Genomic DNA, 19,703 nt, shown 5'->3' with positions numbered 1-19,703 from the left:
CGCCCTCGGGGTCCTATGCCTGTGGCACTATCCCGCCTTTTTCTAGGCTGGCCAAATCCGGCCAACTAGAGCTCTGCGCGGCCCAAGGGGGAATTGAAATGCATCCCTCTCCGCCTTCATACATTCACTCCCCTTGAGAACTAGGTGGAAATACCTTCAAAGGCCCTTCTCCAGGAGCTCGATCCCCGCCAGCCACCCCCAATAGCCGCCGAGCCTGCGCATCGCGCCCCCACCCCCCTCGCCGCCCCCGCCCCCGGCCCTCGCCTTCACCTTGACCTGAGCCAGCTCCGGGGCCCAGAAGCTTTGCATAAACAAAGAGAGAAGGAGGGGACGATCAGGGCACCGCCCCCGGCCCGCCGGCGCCCCCGCTCCAGTCCCGTGACCCCTAGCCCGTCCCGTCCTCAAGCCCCCCGCGGGGCCAGCGGCCCGCAGCCCCTTACCTTGGCCTGGCATTTCCGATGACAGGAGAAGCTGCAGACTGCAAGAGGGCGAGACACAGAAAGAAAGTTTAGCCGCGAGGTATGAAATGGAAACTCCGGCGAAATCTCCTCCCACCCCCGCCCGCAATCCGCGCTCGGGAGGGAAGGAGGGACGGAGGGAAGGAGGGACGGAGAGAGGAGGGGGCGGGGGGCTGCCGCAGCTCCCCGGGGCCTGAGGGGCGAGAACGCCCGGGACTGCGAACCCGCGGGCCGAGGAGGCGCCTAGACCACGTTGCCAGAGCCCCTCGGGCGGCCGCGGGAAGTTGGGAGGAGCGAGGGGAGAGGAGGGGAACCGACTCCGCCGCTGGATCCTTGCAGAGTGCAGAGGTGGCCCGGACCCAGGGTCCTTGTCAGCCGAGCTAGGAATAAGGGGACCTTCTCCCCTTACACGCCCTGCAGGCAGCTGGCACCCGGGAACCACGATCACACTCACTTCCCCCAGGAGAGACACACAGACCCAATTTATGGTCCAGGAGAGGCCCGCGCGCGCGCGCGCACACACACACACACACACAGACACACACACAGACACACACACAGACACCAATAACCACTTACACCCATACACTCAGCCATACCTGCACACATAGCCAGCCTTGCACACCCACTCACAAGCTCAAGGAGAAACCTCTGACTGGGGGCGGGGCGGGGGGGGGGGAGCCGCACACACAATTTCATGGGAGATCCTCGGAGTATAGCCTGTACACAGACGTGTGGGCACAGATTCACAAACTTTATGTGTTGAAACACACGCACACACACACACACACACACACACACACACACACACACACACGACTTGCTCTGCCCTCCCACTACCAGAAGCTGGAATCAAATTTCCTGTGGGGTTCCCTCAGCCTGGAATGTCCCAGCCTGCCCACCCTAACCCCAGGGCCCTCCACCCAGGATTTGGTGAGCCCCTGTCACCAGGTCCCGAAGATGGGTGAGGGGTCTCCTGAGCTGAGTTCCTGCGCTGACTTGGGCTGCGGAGGCAGGTGGGTCAGGGGCGCCGGTTAGGGAACAGGGAGCCACCCTGACGGCGAATCCTCACAGCCCCGGACCACAGTCGGCTGCCCTGCCTCATGGATCTACAGTTACCCAACCCCTTTCCAACCACGAGCCAACCAGATCCCCAGCAGAACGCAGAAGGGAGACTGAGGCACAGCTGAAGGCCCAGAGCCGCCAAAAGAGGCTCCCAGGCACCCCACACGAAGGCTTCTGCTTTGTCGGTGGGAGTAGGGGTCGGGGGGAAGCTGGGAGGCACACCAGCTGGAGTCTGGGGTGTGACCTTGGCCAGCCCTTGTTCTCCAGCACCTAGTTCTGGCCCCAGCGCAGCCTGTGGTTCAGCCCGTGATGCGCAAGGCTTTCCTGACCCCACCAGCCGCACGGCCCGGGGGCTTCTCCGCCCCAGCCACCCACGTCAGGTCAGACCCACCCATCAAGCCTTTCTGCTTCTCCCTCTGCCCCACCCCCCCCAACCCCAGGCAACGCCCCTGCAGAGGGTGTTTCCACTCTGACGCTGGCAGCCTGCCTAGCCCCACCCCCACGCCTTCTTTTCTGGCCTAGGAATGTGGAATTGAGAAAGCCTCTGGCCCTGTGGCCTGAGCTTTGAAGGCCCTTCCAGTCAGGCAGGCGCCCCACTGGGCCACTGCCTCCAAACCAAGGGACTTTTCCTCTTCCTCTACTAATCAAATGCCAGGTCTTCAAGAATAAGGCCTGGGCCCCTCCTCTGGAGGCCTCTCTCACTCTTCCCTCCTCCTTGAAGGCATCACCACAGAGTGCCATTTCCTGCACCATCTTGGTTCCTACACTGTGGGCTCCTTCAAGGAAGGGACCTCCTGGCTCTCTCTCTCTCTCTCTCTCTCACACACACACAAACACACACACACACACACACACACACACACACACACACGAGAGAGAGAGAGAGAGAGAGAGAGAGAGAGAGAGAGAGAGAGAGAGAGAGAGAGAGAGAGAGAGAGAGAGAGAGAGAGAGAGAGATAGATACAGTGCCTGGTACGTAGTAGAGGCTTAATAAATGTTTGCTGAGTTGACCTGAAGATCTCCCCTGGAGTTTATGTGCACCCCCATTTAATCATCCCCCCCACTCAGTCTTTTCCTGAACCATAACCCTCCCCACAGCGTCTCATAGTCAATCCATAAGGCACCCCTAAGTGTTCACTCCAGGCCTCCCAACCCCACTCTAGACACTGGGAGCACCGTGAGAGCCAGGACTCCATCTTTCTTCGGCATCAGACTTCATACTCCTGACGTTCACAGAGTGCATCAAAACTTTCCTACCTCAGGGCCTTTGCACTTGCTGTTCTGGCTGCCTGGAAAGCTCTCCCTCACTCCATCTCTCCATTGTTCACCAAGCCACATCCTTCTTCTACTTCTAGAATCCACTGAGAGCCATCTCTTCAAAGAGGCTTTCCCTGACCACCCAAATTACAGTAGGCTCCCCATTATTCTTTCTCAGCAGCACCCTGATAAAATCCTCTTAGCACAGCTCACAGTCTGAACTCATCTGGGGTAATTCCTGCTCACTTACATATAGTATATCTCCCCACACCAGACGGATGACGGCAGGGAACATGCCTGTCTCATTCACACTGTATCCCCAGCAGCTAGAACAGTGTCTGCTCCAAGCGCACAGCACCAAACAGCACCTCTGTGCAAATCAGAAGTCCCAACCTCTGGGCAGACCAGCCCACTGGACACTGACTATACTGTCTTTGTGGGAATGGCAAGAAGATGCTCGTTCTCCAGGAGGACCCAGCCCTGTACCTGGACGCGTGGCTTGGTGAGCAAAATGTGGACCGATTCCAGTGCTCTCTCGGGCAGGCACTCTTGGCAGTGAATGGCCTGCAGGGCAGGCCTGCCTGTCACACAGTGGACAGACACTCAATAAATGCCCTTGAATGGAGGGCAGATGGGGAAATCATTGGGCAACTGCAGTACAATGTGCTGAGTTCTCCCTACGTGCTGGAATGCAGAGAGCTTGTCCTTGAAAGCTCTAGAGTGGGGAGCAAAGGAATAGACCTCCCCCAGCCCCCAGCCCCCAGCTCAAAAGACAAAAGCTCAGCAAACTGAATTCAAGTGGCAGGTTCCAAGCAGCGCAGGCATTGTCAAGCCCCCACAAATGAACTTTTGCACTTTCAGAAGCACCTGCTGCCAACCCCAGGGAAACCCTCTTGCCCTGAGTCCCCTCCAGGGAAGGCTCCTTTACAATCTCAGTCACCTGTCTCAGGTATTCTCCCATAGGGCAGTATTTCCTTCTCTCTAACCTGCATCCCTCCTGCTGTAATTTGAAATATGCCGTTTAGCTGGCTTCTCACTTCTCAGACCACTGGCACGTTCAAATGTGTCACAGAAAGGTAAACTGCGGCAGCCAGCCTCCAAGGCGGCCCCCAGTGTGTCTCGCCTCCTGGTATGCTCACCCTTCTGCAGTCCCCTCCCACAATGAACTGGTTTATATACCAACTGGATATTATAGAAAAGATGGTATATGACTTCTGAAGCTAAGTCATCAAAGGCACTGGTGGCTTCAGCCTTTGTCTCCTGGATCACTCGGTCTAGGGGAAGCCAGTTACCATGTCATGAGGACACTCAAGCAGCCCAATACAGAGGGCCATGTAATGAACACCTGCCACCAGCCAGCACAAAGTTGACTGGCGCACAACTGAACCACCTTGGAAGCGTATCTTCCACCACTGTCAGGCCTTCAGATGACTACAGCCCCAGCTACCTTGACTGCAACTTCATGAGACACCCAGAGTCCGAACCACCCAGTTACGTGGATGAATCCCCACTCATGAATCCCTGACCCACAGAAACTATGTGAGAGAATAATTCTGTACTTGTTTTAAACTGCTAAGTTTTAGAGTAATTTGTTATGCAGCTACAGCTAACTAATACAGAAACCAGAGCACAGGATCCCTCAGAAAGCAAGAGGCCAAAGGCTGATGCTGCGAACAAAGACCAGAGGCCCTCCCCTGGGTCCTTCCTTGCTCCCTGGGTACCTGCATATTCCTCTCTGTAACTCCTTCTTCCCATTCCTTACCCTATCAAGCAATTAGTCATCCAAAGAGGCTGCTGAATCCCAACCTTCCTCCCACACCACTGCACCAGTTCAGACCAGTTATCCTTCCCTGGGCCCCCTCTCCCCACCAGCCTTCTCTCCTTTCAATCCACAGAGTCACAGGCCATTCTCAAGTACAAACTGATCACACTGTACCCCTGCTTAGACCCTCTGTCTAGCTCCTCAACACACTTATAAGGCCCTACATGGCCTAGTCTTGCCTCTACCTCCAGCCACTGCCACTAAAGAGATCTGTTCCTGCCCCACCAAACTCCCCACACAGACTTCGCGTCTACAAGGTTCAGGTCTGGAATGGTGAGCTCATATACATCCTTCAAGGCCCAGTTCAAAATGTCCCTCCCTGGATAATTCAAAGATGGTCCCTCTCTCCTCTGTGCTCCAAGAATCCTCAGCCCACAACGCTTGGAAAGTGCTTGTCACCTTGGAGGACTAAGTATTCCTTTATTATTGGTTCTCCCCCACATTCAACTGCTTTAAGACAGAAAGGGAGGTCCTGTTCAACTTTGCAGCTTTGTATCCTGCCCCATCCCCTAGCACTAGGTCTGGCATAGATGGGCTCAATAAATGTATAGTAAATTTCAAACTGGAAGGATTCTCCCCAGCCTAAACCCCTGGAACCAGGACTGACACTCTGGGGCAACAGAAAAGACACAAGTGAGGGTCGGGGAGCCTGGCTCTTCAGCTCCACCCCCTGCTGGGAGAAGGCAGGTGGGGACCATAGTCAGTCTTCCCAAGTGCTTCAGGACAAACACCACCTATGATCAAGCCTAGTGGGAGCACTAAAGGAGTTAACTGATCCTTCATCCATTCGTCCATGGGTCCTGCTCTCCACCTACCCACTTACCTACCTGGCTTCATGTACATTGGCTCTCAGCTCAGATGCAGGTCACACACCAGCTCTGTGATCTGGGGCAAGTTACTTAACCACTCTGAGCCTTCATCCCTTCATCTCGAAAATGGGGGTAATAATAGCATCTACGTCACAGAGTTGTGAGAATTAAATGAGTTAATATACGTGGCCAGCCCAGAGTACATTCTGTATAAGGATTAGCTATATCAGCCGCATCTCCATCACCTTCGTGATTGTTATTATATGGAAGAGCCCCGAGTCAGGAGAGCTGGGTTCTAGTCCTGACTGCTATCAGAGCTGTGTGACCTGAAGCAAGTCACTCCCCTCTCTGAGTCTCAGACTCCTGCTCAGAAAATAAGGCAGCCAACTGGCAGCCTCCAGGGTAGATTGGGCCTGCACGCTTGTCTTCATTAACCGGCTCAGTGGTTAAGTCACAAAGGCAAGAATTCTTCTCTTAGTTGGAGTGCCTTCCAGCAGAGCAGCTCTCTCCGGATCCCTGGGGCCCCCACCAGGGCCTGCTGTCCACACTCACTTGCCTGCTTTTTTCTGAAGGCCCTTGCATTTCCGACCCCTGGAACAGATGGTCTGCAAGCTCTCTTCCAGCTGTGAGAGTGTGTGTATAACCCCAGCCAGTCCCTCCATCATAGTCACCACCCACCACTTCCTCCCCACAACCAACAAAGGGGGGAACCCAGGTTCCAACCCTGAAAACATCCCAAACGCTGTTGAGGAAACACCCGGTTGACAGGGATGCCCACTCCACAGGGTACCATTTCTCGTTGCGGGGGAACGAGGGCAGGAAAACTCCAGCCTCCCCCTCCTGGCATCCCTCAGATGCCTGAGTCCTCCCTGGACACACATCTCATGATCCACCCCACCTGAGAAGACCATGGCCTTCCCTAGCTCCCACGGAAGGCTAGTGACCCTGCAAGATGAAGCCCCCTGGGGAGGGACCCTGTCAAACCAAAACTCCATGGAGCCCAGGAGCCCCACCTCAGCCCACGGGTGTCAACACTGCCCCCTCACAGCAGGGCCAGGCCAGCGGCCTGAGACGGAGGAGAAAGCACCATAGAGGGGAGGGGTCTGTAGGTTACCTGCAGGGGTGGGGCACTGCACCCCAACCCCAGCCCTTGGCCAACTCCTGCCTTGCTGGGCTGCCTGGACTCTCTCCTGGGGTGGCTTCCTGCCTCTCGGGAACACAGGAAGCCACATTGTTGGGATCTAAATGGCCTTTTCCTCCTGGCCTCGGGTCGGAAAATGAGCGCATAGCCTCGGTGTGCACCTGACCCCGGCGATAACTGCCTGCATGCGCGGCCGGCCTCCGCTCCTTCCCCAGCTGGCAGAGACCTGCTCAGCCGCCCACCTGCCCACCAGGCCTCGCCGCCCTTCCCTGCCTTGCTTACTTCCGTAGCCTGGCCTGGAGGCATATGATGGTTTATATTAGGTGCCAACTTGGCTAGTCCATGGTACCCAGAGATTTGTTTAACATTCTTCTAGATGTTTCTGTGAATGGTTTGTTTTTTTGGATGAGATGAACATTTAAATCAGTTGATTCTGAGTAAAGCACATTCCCTGCCCTATGTGGGTGGGCCCCGTCCAATCAGTTGAAGGCCTGAACAACAAAGACTGATCTCCCCAGGCAAGAAGGCATTCTGCCAGCTTTTGGACTTGAACTGCAACTCTTCCCTGGGTCTCCAACCTGACCGTCTGCCCTGCAGATTTTGGACTTGCCAAGTCTCTACAATCATGTGAGCCAGTTCCTTATAATGAATATCTGTCTATCTATCTACCTACTTACCTATCTATCCTGTTGTCCTGTTTCTCTGGAGAACCCTAATGCAAGGTGACTCCGGGGCTGGTCGCGGGGGAGTGGGTATGGGGCGGCTCTGAAGTTGAAGCACGAAGAAACCTTCCAGGTCATCCCATCCAGTGGTTTTCAAGCTCTTGTTTTGGCAGCCAAAATCCTGATGCAGCTGGACTCTTACATGGAATCTCAGTGATATTGGTTGGCACTTACTGAACGCTTGTTATGTGCCAGGATCTGTTCTGAGCACTTTACATATATTATCTCAGGCAATCCCCACGGTAGCCCAAGGCGGGAGGTTTGCCGTGTGTCCCGTTTTAAAGGCGAGGCAACTAAGGCAGAGAAAGGTGAAACAGTCTGCCTCAGTTCTCACTGGTAAGAGCTGGGATTTGAATCTAGGATGTCTGAGCCAAGTGCAAGACCCCCACACCATCCTGCTTCCTGATATATTTAACTCCTAAAACCAGAGCTGCTCTGATTAAAGTGGGCAGGGGTTCCAGGGCCCCAGGTCCTTAAGCCTGCCCTTGGGTTTCCCCCTTTTTCCTACCCCCTCGGGCCCCTAAAGAACCCTACAGCTCCTTTGGAATATGGTTAAGAACCTCTGATCTAGTCCAACCCCTCATTTAGAGAACCAGGAAAACCAGGCCCAGAGAGGTTAATTGTCTCACCCAAGGTCACACAACCACGCAGGGGGAAGCCAGGACTGGAAAACAGCATCTTCCCACCCTACCAGGCTGCTTCCAGTGACTCCAAGAAGGGAGTGACTCAGACACAGGGTAGAAGCTGGGATCCCCAGTAAAGAGAAAGCTCCCTGAAACACGGTTTCCCCAAATCCAACCAGTGAGGGCTTCTAGATAGACTTCTCCCATTAAGGCACGTTTCCACCCTGGGGAAACTGCAGGTAACTGCCCCCACCTTCCAAGCTGACCAGAAACATTAAGAAGGGGAGTACTCTAAGTCTGGGCCCCAATCCAGATCCAGATGGCAGGCCTTGGGCCCTTGAGCTGGCATTCTGGTCTCTTCCCTTGGGTTTCAGCCTGGTGGGAGGCTAGGGCCCTTGGGCAAGGCCCTAGACTCCCTAGAGCACTGCTCCCAGAGACCTGTGGGAAACCCTCTGTTTGAACTGAAGAACTCCTACACATCCCTCAAGGCCCAGCCTACATATGGATTCCCTCCTGAAGCTTGACAGGAAAATCTCTGCTGAGTCAGAGACAGCTTTTCACACACACCCCTGTGCCAGCTTTGCCATCGGGCTCCCTGACTCACAGCATGTCTGTCTTCCCAGGCCAGGGGCTGGGTCTTGGCACCAGTACCTGGCATGGCATCCAGCCCAGAGGTTCATGACTGTCAGATGGGTGTACACATGCACACGGGGGTGGAGTGGCAGCCTACACTGGGAGGTTATCCAGGCTCTCCAGACTCCAACAAGGGAATTCTCCAGGACCCCCACGGTCTGGGCCTCAGTAGATATTCTTTTTTGTTGTTTCATTGGTCTGTTTATTTATTTATTTTTGGCTGTGTTGGGCCTTTGTTTCTGTGCGAGGGCTTTCTCTAGTCGTGGCAAGCGGGGGCCACTGTTCATCGCGATGCGCGGGCCTCTCACTATCGTGGCCTCTCCTGTTGCGGAGCACAGGCTCCGGACGCGCAGGCTCAGTAGTTGTGGCTCACGGGCCCAGCTGCTCCGCGGCATGTGGGACCTTCCCAGACCAGGGCTTGAACCCGTGTCCCTTGCATCGGCAGGCAGATTCTCAACCACTGCGCCACCAGGGAAGCCCTCAGCAGATATTCTTGGTCCAAACCCTTATCTATAGATGAGGAAACTGAGGTTCAAGCGGTGAAGGGATTTATCTGAGGTCACCTGGCCTGTGAGTGGCAGGCCCAGAAGTCGAGGCTGGGCCACTGACAAAGGCCCCAGGCCTCTTCTCCTCCAGTTGTCTCATCCATCTCTGTCTCCACACAGGGAGCCTTTGTCCTGACACTAGTGCTCACTTTACAGCCACACACAGAACCTCAGTGCCCCTCACAAGCACCCCTCAAGAGACGAGGACAGGGTTTACTATTAACCCCGCAATACACAGGAGGAAACAGACTCAGCACAGCAAAAGACCAGCCGCAGTCTCACGACCACCTCTTTGCCTGTACATCCGTCACGCTTACACCCACATGTCCACACACCTTCGTTCTTGGTCTGCCTTGTTCGCCTTTGAGTCTCCCAGAACCAGAACTAGACCCCAGGTTCCTTGACTCTCTTCCCGACCCCGTCTCCCACCTCACCCCCTTCAGCCAGAGTCCCTTAAACAGTGAAATGCAGTAGGATGGGGAGCTATGGGGCAGGGCAGCCAGTGGGAGACAGGAAAATGCCCCCGTCTCTCTAGATCTGGGAAGGTGTCCTCACTGCCCCTGTCTGCAGCAAAATTCCCTCAGCTTTGCAAGCCCCATGGAGACTGTGAATGCAGGGCCTTGACATTCGACCCAGAACCCCCAGCCACGAATCCAGAGGGTCACCATGGTGCAGCCGGAGACTTGAAGACTGGAAGAGGAACCAGAGAGCACAGCAAACCCTTTGGATTGGCCTTGGTGAACGGCCCCCTCAGCCAGAGAACAACCTGTACAACTATATCTGGTGGCCCTGGATGGATGGATGGATGGATGGATGGATGGATGGATGGAGGAAGGGAGAGAGGGAAGGATAAGGGGGATCTCATGCCACCACAACCTCCTGGTTCCAAAGCACAGAGAGTTGGCACACTCCTGCATCTCCCACCAGTAAGCCCAGTGGCCCCAACCCTGCCCCCAAGCCTAGTGACCCCAACCCTCTTGCTGGGGATACACATGTGGCCTGTATAGCTGGGAGTCTTCTGTCTTCCCTTGTGGGGCTGGGGGTCCCTGGTCCTTCCATGGCCCAGTCCTGACACCTGGTGGTGCCTCTGGAGAGCGGCCCTGGCTTTTTTCCCTCTTCTTCCCACTAACTCACCCAGAGCGGCCACCCCAGCCTGGCAGCCCACTGGCCACCTACCCTCCACTCCGGTTCACACCAGCAGGGCCAGGCTCTGAACCAGGTGAGAGCGGGGTCATCTCTGCTTGCCTTGGGAGCCTTCCATGCACATGGGGTCAAATCCCCTCCTCAACCCGGGCCCTCAAGCCAGGTCATCTGGGGAAGTTAGGACCACAGACGATCACAGAATATGCGGCCAGAGGTGTGCCCAAGGTCACGCAGTGAGAGTGCCGGACTTCCTTACACCCCCAGCCCTGTGCTGCCTCCTATCAGAGCTGTGTCAGAGTCACTGCGGGGAAGGGAAGGTGCATTGGGCGAGGAAGGAAGGAACGGGGCGGGGGGGGCTAACATGAGCAGGTTCAAGGGACGGGATGAGGAGGAGGTGGTGACGGAAGCAAAAGGCAAAACCCCAGCCTAGGCAACGCCTCCCCGTCTTCTCCCAGCTCCGACCCGAAACCACCACCCGCGCCAGCCAGGACTCTTGGGAGGAGGGTGCCACCGTGTGGCTAATTTTGGTATGGCATAAATTCCTGTCGGGCCCCCTAAATTCAGTCTGGGTGTGTCCCAGTCCTGCAATTAAGGACCATAAAATTCTGCCCTTGGCCCGAAAGGCTTTGCCTGGAATGCCCCCCACATGCACACGCACACACACACACTTCCATCCACCCTCTCCAACCTCCAACACCAGGCCGCGCAGCCGCAGGAAGGGGCGTGCGCTGTCTTCGGGGAGCGGGGGCTCCCAAGGCTAAACCCAGGGACCTGACATCGAGGCCCTCCGGAAGCTGGTGCGGAGGCAGGCTGAGAGGGCGGGTCAGGATGCCAGAGGCAGAGGGGCAGCCGTCAGCTGCACGGGTGAATTGGCTGCAGAGAGGCTCAGCGACTCAAGCTGCATGGAGGGTGGAGTGCTGGTGATCGATGGGAGGTGGGGGTGAGAGAGAGGGAGGCATCTGGTGGGGCAACTGGCTGGGTGACGGTGTCAGTCGCTGAGACTGGGTGCAGAGGCCTCCTTCTGATTTCATAGTGTGACCTGGGGCAAGACACCAACTCCTCCGGCAGCCGTGACAGCCAAGCCCAGGCCGTTCCAGGAGCACATGAGAACAGGGATTACAAAAGCCTGCCGTTCAGCAGGCCCTCCCCCGAGGCTAACTGGGGGCCTCTTAAACTCACCCCTAAGCTGCCACAAGGGCAGGACCGCGGCTTGGCATCTTTGCAGTACTCCTGGTGCCAGGCACACCCCCCACACACACCTTCCACAGGCCCTCCACGTGCCGACCACACGCCATCCACGTGCCAACCACATGACATCTGCAGGCCAACCATACCCCCTCACACACCCTCCACACACCAGCCACTCACCATCCACCTGCCACCACATAATATCCATATGTCTTCCCTAAGCCATTCACATGCCACCTGTATGCCATCCACACATAAGCTACATGCCGTTTCCATGCCACCCATCGCCTGCCATGTGCCATCCACACATACCCACATGCTTGCTATCCGTGTGCTCAGCATCCCCTCCCAAATGAGAACCAGGCGCCAAGTCAGGACCCCAAGGACATCCCAGCCTGACCCGGGCCTCGGGCACCTCACTCCGGTGAAGACGCGCTCCCCATCCCCCGTGGCCCAGCCAGCTGCTCACCTTTGCAGGTGCAACCCTCCCGGGTGATGACCTGTCGGCAGATCCCACAGGGCTTCACCTTCTTGAAGGTCTTCACCTTGAAGTGGTGAGTCTTGGGGGCCTCCAGGTCCTCTGGCTGTGGGAGGAGAGGCAGAGTGATCAGGCCGGGCTCCTCGGGAAAGAGCCAGGGGACCAGGGGAGAAGCAGGCAAGCACTGGGGGAAAGGAGAGGTGAGAGCCCCTTCAGCTGTGAAAGGCCCAAGCCCATTTATGGGAGGAGGTGCCCAGGGAAAGAGAAAGCTGTGGGTGCGACCCAGACTCCCAGTCAGAGGTGGGGTCAGACAACAGTCGAAAACTCCAGCCCCCTCCATGGATTCTTAATCACTTTTCTGATTTAGTTTATTAGCAAAGTGCACTCATTTTAAATGTATCGCTCAATACAGTTTGACACACGTATGCCCCATGGACCCACACCCCAGGAGGCTCCCTCGTGGCCGTCCCAGTCAATATCACCCCAAGGTAAATACTACTGTGACTTCTATCACCAAAGATCCATTTTGACAGGTTTTTAAGCCTCATATGAATGGAATTATACAGTATATACTCCTGTGTCTGCTTCTCTGACTCAGCAAGAATGTGGGAGATTCATCCCTGTGCTCACATAGCAGCAGCTCCCTCCTTTTTGCTGCTGCATAGTACTCCACCGTGTGCATGCAACTGACTCCTTCATCTATCCTACTGCTGATGGCCCTCGACCTTTTACCCATGTCCCCGAGTGCCATGCCCCGCAGTTTTCTCTCTCTCACCCTCACTACCACCCCGTGCTCCAGCCCAGAAGGCTTCTTCCATCTTTATTTTTATTTACTATTCTTTACATTATGAAAATATCAATAGGTTAAATATCCTTTTTAAAACTACACCACCAGGGCTTCCCTGGTGGCGCAGTGGTTGAGAGTCCGACTGCCGATGCAGGGGACACGGGTTCGTGCCCCGGTCCGGGAAGATCCCACATGCCACAGAGCAGCTGGGCCCATGAGCCATGGCCGCTGAGCCTGCGCGTCCGGAGCCTGTGCTCCGCGATGGGAGAGGCCACAGCAGTGACAGGCCCGCGTACTGCAAAAAAAAAAAAAAAAACTAAAATAGAACTACCATATGACCCAGCAATCCCACTACTGGGTATATACCCTGAGAAAACCATAATTCAAAGAGTCATGTACCACAATGTTCACTGCAGCTCTATTTACAATAGCCAGGGCACGGAAGCAACCTAAGTAACCATCGACAGATGAACGGATAAAGAAGATGTGGCACAAATATACAATGGAATATTACTCAGCCATAAAAAGAAATGAAATTGAGTTACTTGTAGTGAGGTGGATGGACCTAGAGTCTGTCATACAGAGTGAAGTAAGTCAGAAAGAGAAAAACAAATACCATATGCTAGCACATATATGTGGAATCTCAAAAAAAAAAATGGTACTTAAGAACCCAGGGGCAGGACAGGAATAAAGACGCAGGCGTAGAGAATGGACTTGAGGACACAGGGAGGCAGAAGGGTAAGCTGGGACGAAGTGAGAGAGTGGCATGGACATATATAAACTCCCAAATGCAAAACAGATAGCTAGTGGGAAGCAGCTGCATAGCACAGGGAGATGAGCTCGGTGCCTTGTGACCACCTAGAGGGGTGGGATAGGGAGGGTGGGAGGGAGACACAAGAGGGAGGGGATATGGGCATATAAGTATATGTATAGCTGATTCACTTTGTTATACAGCAGAAACTAACACAACATTGTAAAGCAATTATACTCCAATAAAGATGTTAGAAAAACTACACCACCACACACATAGGATGAGAGGCGGGCTGGCAGTCCAAGCCTTCTCCGTGTCTGGCTAGCCACCACCCCACCACTAACAGGGGCCTCAGTTGCCCCCTCCAGACACCCTGAGGTTGGGCCCCACACCGCTGTGACCACACATCTGAACACAGTCTAAGCCGCAAAGTCCTGCATCCACGCTGCTTAGGACCACCCTCTTCCCACCCGCAGCCCCCAGCCCAGGCACATGCTGGGAAGGCTCCCCATTCAGAGGACTCCCCGGGAAGTCCTGCCCTGCCTGCAGGCACCATTCCTGTCCGAGGCGCCTCACCCTGGTACCTATAACTGGATTCATTTCCCGGCTCCAGCAGCAGGGGGAAGCAGAGCACAGACACTGACGCTTCTCTGCCTGCAGCCCCGCGCCCCACCCCCCAAAGGTACAGAGCTTTCCAATGCCCTCTGCACATGCATGGACACACACAGACATGATCACAGACCAGGGAGAAGGTTCTCCTCCAAGTCCCCCTCCTACTACCCTGGTCCAAGCCTCCCCACTCTGAGTGTTCAGAGGACGGGTGGCAGCATCCCACAAACCCAGCATGTCCAGGACTCCCAGCTGAAGATCCTGTAGCGGTGAGTCCTGGGCAAAAGAGACAGAACCATGAGAGGCACGGAGAGAAAAACGGACAAAATAAGAGAGAAAGCCAGTAGGAGAAGAGGCAAAGAGAGAGAGAGAGAAGTTGAGGGGGAGAGAGAGACAGAAAGAGTCAGAGACAGAGACAAGAGAGAGAAAGACAAAGAGAGACAGAGAGAGAAGACAGAGAAAGACAGGGAACAGCAACAGTCAGACAGAGAAGAAAAAAAAGAGGACCAAGATAAAGGCAGAGACAAAGACAGAGACAAACAAGCACACACAGAGAATGAGAGAGATTAGATAGAAACACACAGAGACTATAAAGGGAACCAGAGAATCAAAGGGGGACAGACAGACAAGAGGACACAGGAGCCAGCTTGAAGGGGCTCCTCAGATCTGGGAAGATCTGAGCATCAAAATACATAATGATAGTAATGGCTTAAATGAGTCCATACTGATATGTGAAATAAGTGAATACAGTCAAAGTCTGATGAGGAGTTACGAGTCTCAAAGCACCTCCCCACGTCATGCTTATAAATTACAAAGGGGAAAAAAGTAACTTTCCCTGGCACACTCCGCTTTAATCAAGTGATCAAAGCTAACGTCACCAGTAACAGGATGAGTGGAGATTGTGAGCCACGGAGGGGATGAGAACAGAACGTCACCTCTGCGACACTCCTGCCAAAGAGACACAAGCTGAATCTAGTCATGAGGAAGCATCAGACCAACGCAGGGGAGGGACAGTCCACAAATTAAGTGGCTCATAATATTCCAAAGTGACAAGGTCACGAAAGTCAAGGGAAGGTTGAGGAGATTTCCAGACAGAAGGAGACGAAGGAGACATGACAACCAAATGCCACGGCTGGTTCTGAACTGGGTTCTTTCCACGCCCCCAAAGGACGCCATGAGGACAACTGGCCAAACTTCAGTGGTGTCTGAAGATGAGGAGGTCACACATCAATGTCAATTTCCTGGCTTGGATGGCTGTGTTGGGTTAGGTAGGGAAAGTCCCTGTAGGAAAACAGGGAAGTATTCAGGGGTGGTAGGGCAACGTGTCAGCAACTTACTCTCAAATAGCTCAGGAAAAAAAAAAAAGTTCTTTGCACTGTATTTGCCACTTTTCTGAAGTTTTAGATTGTCTCAGAATTCAAGGAGACAGACTATTTGTCAAGACAGTAAGGAGGCAGGACGGAGCAGATATAAAGCCCAGAGCAGAGACAAGAGAGCAGAGAGCGTGGTGGAGTCAGGAGTGGGTACAAGAGACCAGCAATGCCCCCTGGTGGCTGAGCAAGGCAGCAGGACCTGGGTTCTGATATTCCAGACACTTCATTCCGGGAGCCATGCTTCCAGCTTCAGCTGGGGAAGGGGAGGGAGGCGGGGGGCGGTAGGCTGAGGGTCCAGCTCTGGACTTGACCCAGTGTCCCCCATCCCACAAGGAGGGGCAGGTGAATCCCCTCCTATTCTGAGGTCTCTCCTCCCCCGTTTTCCCATCTCTGCCCCTGGCTGGCAGCCTTCCAAATGATCTCTGTCACAGACATTCCAGGGAGGGGACCCAGTCCCATGTCAACTGCAGCGGTCAAGGCCTAGGATAGGAGGAGAAGCAGGGAGGGGACTCGGGGTTCAATTTAAGGCCTGTCTGGGAGGGTGGGCAGGCAGGAAGCCCTAAAGCCCCATCATCTCAGGCCTAGTCTGCCCCCAGAAGCCTGCCTCTCCTACCCCACTAAGTCAGCAAAGCTCCCTGTGTCAGCTTATCCCCCAGCTTTCTCTGCCTACACCCCAAATCCAGCCCTTCCTCCAAAGCCCAGGGAAAGAGGCCTCCTCCCTAAAGCATAGTCATGGCAGTGGAATCTCCCCAGAGAGGGTCCAGGCTGTCCAGTAAACAGAGGAGACGTCCAGGCTGACAAGCAAACACCGGGCTTCCCCCCTGGGCCCTGGGCTTCCCTGCCCTGCCTGGCCAACTCCATAACGTCTGAGTTTACAAACTCTCCTCCCGCCCGGGCTTGGGGAACAGGAACCAGGTTCAGAAAACACACTCCCTGGCCTCGCTCAAGGCCTCCTTCAGCTGCCTCTGGGTGATGGCCCAGCACACTCCTACCCCTCACCCCTACCCTGTCCTGACTGACTGGCTGAGGGAGCACTGAGATGGGAGTCTAGAGACCTGCTTTCTAGGCCGGTGGCCTCACAGTCCCCAGATGAAAATAAGGGGTTCCGACAAGACAGCCTGAGCGTACACAGTGTAGGGGAAATAATGGGCCAGTTTGAGAGGAAGGGACTGTGGGATCTGGGGACTAGACGTACGTGCTGCTGGCTACAGAGAGAGGGATGTCTAATGAGACATCACCCCTCCATGAAAGGCTGGGCAACCCCGGTGGAAGTGAGGAGACCAGTTCGGCCATGCCCAGGAAAGTGACCCCGGATGTATAGCATCCCTGGTTATACACTGGGATGTCTGGTAATCTTGTGAAAAGTCATCCACAGAGGTCTGAAGCTTTGCCGGGATGATGGAGGAGAAAGTCTAGGATGGAACATCTTCAAATATCTGAAGGAGCTGTCATTGTAAGAAGTTGCTGTGAAGTTACTGCAGGCAAAACAAAACCCAGTGGGCAGAAGCGGCCAGGACTCAAGGGGGGAAAAGAACTTCCTAACCATCATATGTCCAAATCCAGAGGAGGAAGATAAACGAAGGTCTAGTACCTACCCTGCCCTCACCCACGGTTACTCTGCAGGTACACGCAGAGGATGAGAACGAGCCCATGAGGCACCCAGCTCAAGGGTAATGGCTTGCTATGACAATGACCATCATTTTCCCTGACAAGCGGCAGACAGCCTCACAAAGTGCACCCGGCCCCTCCCTTGCTGGATTCACTCCTAACAGACCTGGGGGAAACTCAGGACAGAAGAGGCCTGGCCATGGCAGGAACTGCCTAGTCCTTCCAAAGCCTACCTCCCTCGAGAGCCAGAACCCAGAAGAGGGAAGGGGTCCCAGCCGAAGTCATTCTTCCCTACCCTCCAAACCCAGAGCCCTAGCCCTGCGACAAGCCCACCCAGCCTCGGAGGGCTTTCCTGGCCCTCTGGGGGATCTCTCCCTCCCACCCTCCATTCACCAAGCTGCCTGTCAGAGGGGTGTGGCGCGTCTGGCTCGGGCAGCCTTGGCAGGAGTCCTTGGTCTTGGGGTGGGAATGGCTGTTTGCTGGCTCCTCCCTGCCCCCTGGGGCAAAGCACAGTGGGGTGGGGGTGGTGATGAAGGGGGACTGATAACCCTAGGGTCCTCCAGCTCATAAGCTCCTGCCGCCTCCCAGAGAAAACTCCCCAGCCCAGCCCCACTAGGTTCCCTGCGCCCCACACTAGGAGACCTGGATGACGAGGTCAGAGGGCAGACGTCTACGAGCTAGTGAGCCTTGGGAAAGAGAGTCACTGAAAAGCAGGCCTAGGACAGACGTGGAGGGTCATTCAGTCCTCTCCCTGCCTCCCGGCCATCCACCCCACCATGTCTCATCACCTTGCATTGGGATGCCAGGACCTGGTTGGCATCAGTGGTCATTTCTATGGGGAAGACCGTGGGACTCCCAGTGGAGCTGCAGGCTGGCGTCTGGGAGCCCCCGCCGCCCCAGCCCCTCAAACGCAAGCTCCTTGCAACCCCAACTCACCTTCATGTACACACGGAAGTTCCTTACCACCACCAGCCCCGCCATCCCCTAGCCAGCTAATGGCCTCACCATGTTCTTGGTCGCCCCGGGTGGAAAACTCTGAGTCACTCTCAACCCCTCCCGGCTCCACCCTCCAACCCAACCAGTTGCCAGACTCCGCAAACGCTGCTCCCTAAATACGCTTGCGGCCTCCTGTGCCTTTCACTCCACTGCCTTTGCCTATCGGAGGCCCCGTCTCTTTTGTCTGGAGCTATTGCGACAGCCTCCGGCCTCCTGCCCCAAGACACTGGCCCTTTCCTCCCCACACAGCCTCTAAGGAACACAGCTCTATGGGGTCACCCCCACTCACCCCAATATGCTTCCATGCCTTCCCAGGCACCCAAGTTAAGACCTGCACTCCCTCAAGTCAGCAAGAAAGCAGCCTTGGTCCATATCCCACCCACCCAGCCATCTCAATCCCCTCCCCACTCCCCAACTCCCTACCCTGCATCCACCTCTGAGCCTCTGCTCTGCTCTTCTCTCTTCCCAGCATGCCTTCCTCCCTCTCAGCTTGTCAAGCTTCTAGGCATCCTTGAAGGCCTCATTCAAACCTCATCCCCGCAGGGAGATGACCCCAGATACCCACCCCCCACCTCTTTCAAAATCAATCTCCCCACCCCGTCTTCTTTTTTCACCATGAAAATTTTAAAAGCTCCGGAAAAGATGAATACGCCTATGCCCTTGGCCCTGATTCACCGCTTCCACGCTCTGTCTCTGTCCCCTAACTCAGCCCAACATAATCACCGCCCTCGGGAAATCTGACATCGATACGATAGCATTATCTAATCTTCAGTAACATATTCTAATTTCCCCTTTTGCCACAATAACACCCGTTACAGCTGGGTCTGCGTTTGTTTTTATTTTGGACTCAGGATCCAGGCAAGATCTTGTATTACATTTAGTTGCTGGGTTTCTTTCCTCTTCTTTCCTGTGGACACGTTACTCCACCTTATGATTTCCCTTTTATGACACTGACTTTTTTGAAGAGTCCAGGCGGTTCTGCAGAATGTCCCTCCGTATCTGGATTTGTCTGGTCATTTCCTCATGATTCGACGCAGGGGAAGGGCTGCCCAATGCCACTTCCTTTCCTCAGTCGCATGTGCTTGGCGCCCCGTCTCGACACTCTGTGCGATCTGACTGGTCCCTGCTGCCCCACTTGTTAGCTAGGTAACCCCGGGCAAGTCGCTTCACCCCTGTCTGCCTCACTTTACTGATCTGTTAAGTGGGCTAATCATAGCAACTGCCCACAGGTTGTGACAATGCCTGAAAACACGCTGGAACAGCGCCTGACACGCAGTAAGCGCTCACCAGAATCGGGCTCTGATTCATGTCACGCCTGTGTGTGCGCTGGACTAGTCCGCCAGGTGCCCACACATGCACGTGCCTCTGCTCCATGTCCCCTGTGTCCAGAACAGCGTGAGCCCAGTCAGAAGGAGTCTGACCTTGGTTCACTGCAGTGTAATTACACCCACGCCCACTGTCCTGCCCTCAGGGGACAGAACACGGGTTGAGGTGCTGGCATCACCTGGCTGAGGAGAAAGCTCTCCGACACCGAGTAGCCCTGGATCTCCACGGGAGGAAGGCTGCAGAGAGTGGCTTTAACTGAGCTCCCCACGTGACAGAGGAGCACGCGGAGGCTTGGGGAATCCGGGATTCTACCTGGTGGCCCTCGGCCCACGACTCGGCTTCCTGAGCTGGACCGTCTCTCGCCATCAG

The 19,703-nt window shown here is 55.2% G+C and overlaps 1 protein-coding gene across 1 annotated transcript in view; it reads right to left on the bottom strand.

Moving 5' to 3' along the window:
• Positions 1 to 18,027, bottom strand: part of TNS1 (tensin 1) — a 190,978-nt gene extending 172,951 nt beyond the window's left edge. Inside the window, exons 1-3 of the mRNA XM_060016138.1 lie at positions 17,949 to 18,027; positions 11,876 to 11,990; positions 441 to 478 (exon numbers count right to left, since the gene is read on the bottom strand). Of these exons, the coding sequence (XP_059872121.1) occupies positions 441 to 478; positions 11,876 to 11,990; positions 17,949 to 17,993 (198 nt within the window). The 5' untranslated portion in view covers positions 17,994 to 18,027. The remainder of the gene's footprint in view (positions 1 to 440; positions 479 to 11,875; positions 11,991 to 17,948) is intronic.
• Between the last annotated feature and the right edge of the window lie 1,676 nt (positions 18,028 to 19,703).

Source organism: Delphinus delphis, chromosome 7, assembly GCF_949987515.2.
Source record: "Delphinus delphis chromosome 7, mDelDel1.2, whole genome shotgun sequence".
Lineage (NCBI taxonomy): Eukaryota > Metazoa > Chordata > Mammalia > Artiodactyla > Delphinidae > Delphinus > Delphinus delphis.
Note: the sequence above shows the minus strand (reverse complement) of the source record. Positions and strands in the feature narration are given on the sequence as shown.